The sequence below is a fragment of the Polyodon spathula genome, chromosome 59 (assembly GCF_017654505.1).
Source record: "Polyodon spathula isolate WHYD16114869_AA chromosome 59, ASM1765450v1, whole genome shotgun sequence".
Classification (NCBI taxonomy): Eukaryota; Metazoa; Chordata; class Actinopteri; order Acipenseriformes; family Polyodontidae; genus Polyodon; species Polyodon spathula.
The window spans coordinates 1017845-1022979 of record NC_054592.1 but is presented as its reverse complement, the minus strand read 5'-3'; the positions used below and the strand labels follow the sequence as shown (position 1 = coordinate 1022979).

General features: G+C 37.5%; 1 protein-coding gene across 1 annotated transcript; it reads right to left on the bottom strand.

The window, feature by feature from the left end:
- Positions 1-991: 991 nt before the first annotated feature.
- On the bottom strand, positions 992-5047 carry LOC121307797 (CCR4-NOT transcription complex subunit 1-like; the record flags this gene model as incomplete). The annotated part of the gene is made up of 8 exons (XM_041240077.1): positions 992-2091; positions 2398-2532; positions 2825-2957; positions 3103-3283; positions 3804-3953; positions 4262-4435; positions 4721-4822; positions 4922-5047. Coding segments are annotated over 8 exons (1080 nt in total), but the record flags the coding sequence as incomplete, so codon positions are not given.
- Between the last annotated feature and the right edge of the window lie 88 nt (positions 5048-5135).

The following is a 5135-nucleotide window of genomic DNA, read 5'->3' as shown; positions in this document are numbered from 1 at the left end:
ATACAAACTCCAGATTTAGCTGGCCAGTTAAATATTTAGTGAAATGTTAAATCTTGTTAAGAGACTTAATATTTAGTTAAACGTTACATCTAACTAGATTTATAAACTATATCTGAATGTAAACATTAAAAAAAAAAACATTCACATATATAAATCTTGAAAGACCTGTTAAAATATTAACTTTTTATTTGTTTATTTATTTATTTAACACATGGCAGCCCATACTCCTGCTGGTTCAAGAGGCGTGGTTGTGGTTAAACTGGTCCAACAAAAAATAGGGTCTGTTGAAAAATCCCTCTGACTTTTTGTCTATGTTAAGATACCATCTGCTGTAAACATTGTCTGGGACCTACTATATAACTCTTAGCTGGTCACCAGCCTCTGCAATAATATATGCATTTCTTGCTAATGTTAATGATAGTGCCTTTCAGCACAAGCCATCCTGTAGAAAATACAGTTCCGTATTTTCAATCATTGATGTGACTTACAGCTTTCAGAGAATAGCACACCCTTTCTTTGATTTCATACTGCTGAATTCTGTACTGAATTGGCATCAGTATGACAGTAAATAAGGAGATAGGCTTGAAAGAGAAAATTAAGGCCACCCTATGACTTTCAGTGCTCCTGATCGATGTGGTTTGCAGCAGTGAGGAGACATTTGAATTACACATTGCAAATTGTGTACCGCCTAAAATTAGGGTACATCTTTTTTTAAATATTTCTCCCTTTCAGATTTGCAGGACATTCAAATGTACATGTAAAAAAATTCAGACATCGCTGCACACATCCAAAAAAAAAAAAAAAAGACTAAGGGGTGTCTACAGCACGGAGCATCTGATCAAGCATTTATGAACTCTGTCCAATTTATGTCAATATTTGGGGTGTATTATGCAACAGTGAACAATTCAACTGAACAAACATTTTGATTATGTCCAATTTATGTTGTGTTTAAATGTACATAAACAAAAAAAAACCCAGCAGCAACAGAGAATGCTGCATCTCATGACTTTTAATGCGTAACTACAGTATGCATACATACAATAAGTGGCAGAACTAAAGGCAAAACTAAAAGGCAAAACTATAAAGTACTACAAAATACAACACAGGGACCAATACATTTACAAAACATTCAAAATCCTTACAAAATGGGCTGTATTGGTCCTTTCTTTTTTGATCTTTATACAAACTTAACAGATTTCTTTACCAACAAGCTGGCATTTCTGTATTCCACAATTTTACAAGCATCAGGGAGAACCTCTAATCCCATGTTTAAATTACACAACTCTCCCGTTTCACCTCACACCAAGTCTGGATAAGCCTGTGTTTCAGGATTAAAATTGGCTGCTTTTTCCCTGTCCCCTTTAATAAATTTAAATTTTTCCAAAATGTTAAAAAAAACCAAAAACACAACACATCTTTAAGTGGACTGCTATACTTTCCCACTCCTGTAAGAGCCTTTCTGAACACAAGTTAAATTAATTTTGTAATCCTTCAGTGTAACAGAAATAATAGATCTGGCATTATGAAGAAAATGGAAAACAAAAAGATCAAAATTGGGGAGACCAGGGCAGAAAAAAAAAGGGATGGATTTGTATCCCAGACAGAATTTAGCATCAGCAGCTGCCCTTTTTTGAAGTGGATCCTGGTACCAAACTTCAATTTATTTTAAACACTATCTGCAGTTTTTGTCCAGTTTTGAAAGATTGCACTCCCTATTTACATTAAAAGTTCAAAATTATATTCACAGCATCTCTTTAAATTTTTTTTTTTTTTTTTCTTTTTCTTTTTTTTTTTTTTTTAAGTTCAGTTTTAGTTTTTTCTTCAGAGTTTTTGGCCAAAAGTCACAAATCAAAATGAAATAGTCCACAAGAAGGTAACTTCTTTAAAAGGATGTCCTAGGTCTGTCCCCATGCAGACTGTTGTGGCAGTTTGGAAGAGCCAACGGTGTCAGGTTGAGAGTGGAAATTGAGGGAGGTTTTCCCCATATACTACTGGCTGCAGTGACCGACTGTCTAACTAGCACTAGTGCCTTCCATCACTTGCTGTGCCTGCTTTTGCCCCATGCAGCACTGGGCCACTGACTGGAACAACCTGCAATAAAAATAAAAAAAAAAAAAAAAAAGGATCGTTAATACACAATACCACAGATGGGACTACTTTTCTTATACAATATCTACATTCTACCTTGAGCAAGAATTATAGAAGACAGTTGTGTACCAAGTATGTAACAAAATAGTATGTTAGTGATAAATAAAGCACAAGGGTTTAAAAGCAAAACCAAAAATCAACACATCAGGAAGTGGCAGCATTTGAATATTGTGAAAAAAAAGCAGTTCATTTTAAGATCAATGCAACATTAAGTTATTACTAGCAAATTGTGTAGGAAAAAAGCATTACTTTTCAATCTCTGGTGCACAGTGGACAAAGTCATGGTTCCAGAACTTGAAGGCTGGGTTTTTAATCAACTCTATGAAAGTGATAAGTAAACCCCATGGATGAGGTCTGTTCACAATCAACCTCTCCAGCAGAACCCTGGGGAAAGAAATCAAAGAACAAAACATGATAAACACTTAACGTCGCACACAGTCTTTACTCCTCATTAGGTTTTAATCATTCTGCTATGTTATCCAAAAAAGTGAAAGCTCAATATCTTTAACAGGCCTTGAACACAGCCCAAGAACAATGGTCTAACATTTAAAGCATGCTATGGTGTCAAGTGCAACTGATTCAATAAGCATGGTGCAACTGTTTAAGAAACATTTTAAATTAAAAGAAAAAAAAGAAAATCATGAATACAATAACAGTTCCAACATTCTGCTCCCACCTGGTTATCTGCTCCTGTATAGCCTCGGTGTTTGCCTCAGCAAACAGATAGAGCATTGTGCAACTGAAGTAGTGAGTGTGACTGTTTGGGTAACGCAGCTGATTGGCAATTGCATTCAGAAACAGGTAGCGGCCTGCCAAAAAAAAAGTTACACAGGTGACAGGTTTATTTTTTTTAACATCCTGATTTTAAAAGAAACAAACGACGCATGTAAAAATCACAGGGAATGCAAGTGCAATTAATGTTTTGTTAGGCAGACGGAAAGTCAAACCACTTACCTTCAGTATCGAGGTCCACAGCCAGGTTCTGAAAGATGTCCATATGAGCAGAGTGTGTGATGGTGCTCATGGATGGTGTACTACCCTTGTTGTGGATGTGAGCAATCGCTTGGGTTCCAACATAGAGCACCAGCGCGTTGATAAGCTGAATGTTATAACGATTCCCTGCCTCATTAGAAACCTTTGTAAGAAACAAAAGATCAGATCAAGAGCTGTGAAACCTCTAGGAGGGAGGAGGGGTTCCTTGACAGACAAAGTTAAAACTTTGATTTATTACAAATCTTTCAAAATGTTTGCTGGTTCTGCTTCAAAATGAAAAGAGGAGAGATTTACTTCCCTGATGACCCAGCTGCATTCAGTTTAACAAGCTGTTTAGGACTTGGTGCAAAGAGAGGTCACAAGGCTTGCTCATGTTTTCACACCAAGTCGCTTAGAGCAGGGACTTGGAACCAAAGTTTCCCAGATACCCAGTCCTCCCCTAACTGGCAAATTGTTTGCTTTCTTTTTGACCTGTTGTGATCCAAAAGGAAGCAAGCTCTGCCTTCCATCCCATTACATTATTAAAAAAAAAAACTGTTATAAAAAAAAAACACACACCACCACAAATAACACTCTCAAAGACAGTTAAAAATGTTAACCTGGTCTAATGATGTGTCGCTGTGCTGCAAATGTTTCCAGGGACCCAAAATGGCGCCCCCTACCTGCAGGTTGCTGCGGAGCTCGGACAAGAACGTGACAGGAGAACGAGTCTTCAGGTAGGAGTCCAAATCCTTCTTAAACTGTGGTGGCATCACTCCAGTAAAATTAGTGAGAATACGAGGAGCAATATTGATTTCACTCAACATGTCCACCTAGAAAAAATTAACAGCCATCAGCTTCATGAAGTAGACATATGCACACACACACATATACAAACATATATTTATATATGTATACCCATTATATATATATACACACACACACACACCTATATCTCTATATAACATACACAAGCAAGCAAGCTCTTCCATATATTCCCCAGATAAGCAGTTTGAGATGCATGTGTAAAACAAAGTAACACTATCAACTATATCAATAAATGTGCATCCTCAGTGGAGGATCATACAAACACCTCACACTAAAACCACATTAGAATTTATATTACTGCACAATAAGTTACCTTTAGGTTAGGAGTAAATGGATCTGGAAGCCTCATGTTGCGTGGGAAGGCACTGAGAATCAGGTTCCGTAGTTGGATACAGTTGGGCGGGATAACATCACAGAAGCCATAATGGTAATCACACAGGAACTCTGGGAAGTCATGGAGGAGGACCAGCAAAACACGCAGAGTGCCCTGATGAACATAACACAGAATGGGAATGCTGAATAAAAGTCCATATGCACAACTTTTGCCATATCACAACACACATCTTTGGGTCATGAACCAGCATCAAGAGTAAAATTCTCAGGTTGTAAAACAGGTGGTGCTATACATTTACCAGCCTTTACTTTAGTCAAATTCCTGAGAGAGAATATTAATACTATTTAGGTTAATCCCTATTTTCTCATTTACACTAAAATAAAGCTTGCCATCAGGAAAAGTTAAAATCATCTACTTCTACTTAACTAATAGTCTCACCTTGTAGAGAATTTGCATAGGTTTGTTGAGCTCAACATTCCTTAAGAAGGGACCCAGGTACTTGAACAGGTCAATCAGCAGTTGAGCATACATGGGCCAGCCCTACAGAACAATTAATACACAAAATTAACAAAACATAGGAATAACCCCCCCACCCCACAACACTTAACATTTCAGTAGCTAGACTTGTACTTGACCTACCTTCTGTTGGGGTGTATGTGCCAGCATCCTAGCAATAAATATGCGATGAGAGATCAGCTCCAGCCAGGCGTACACAAACCCAGGAGCTTTGGTGGGCCGCAGGATATGGAAAGTGTTGCTGCGAGAAGGGAAGGGGGGGGGGAGGTGGGTATATTTTTATATATATACACACACACACACACAATTTTTCTGTGCTTTACAAGCTTTTTTTTTT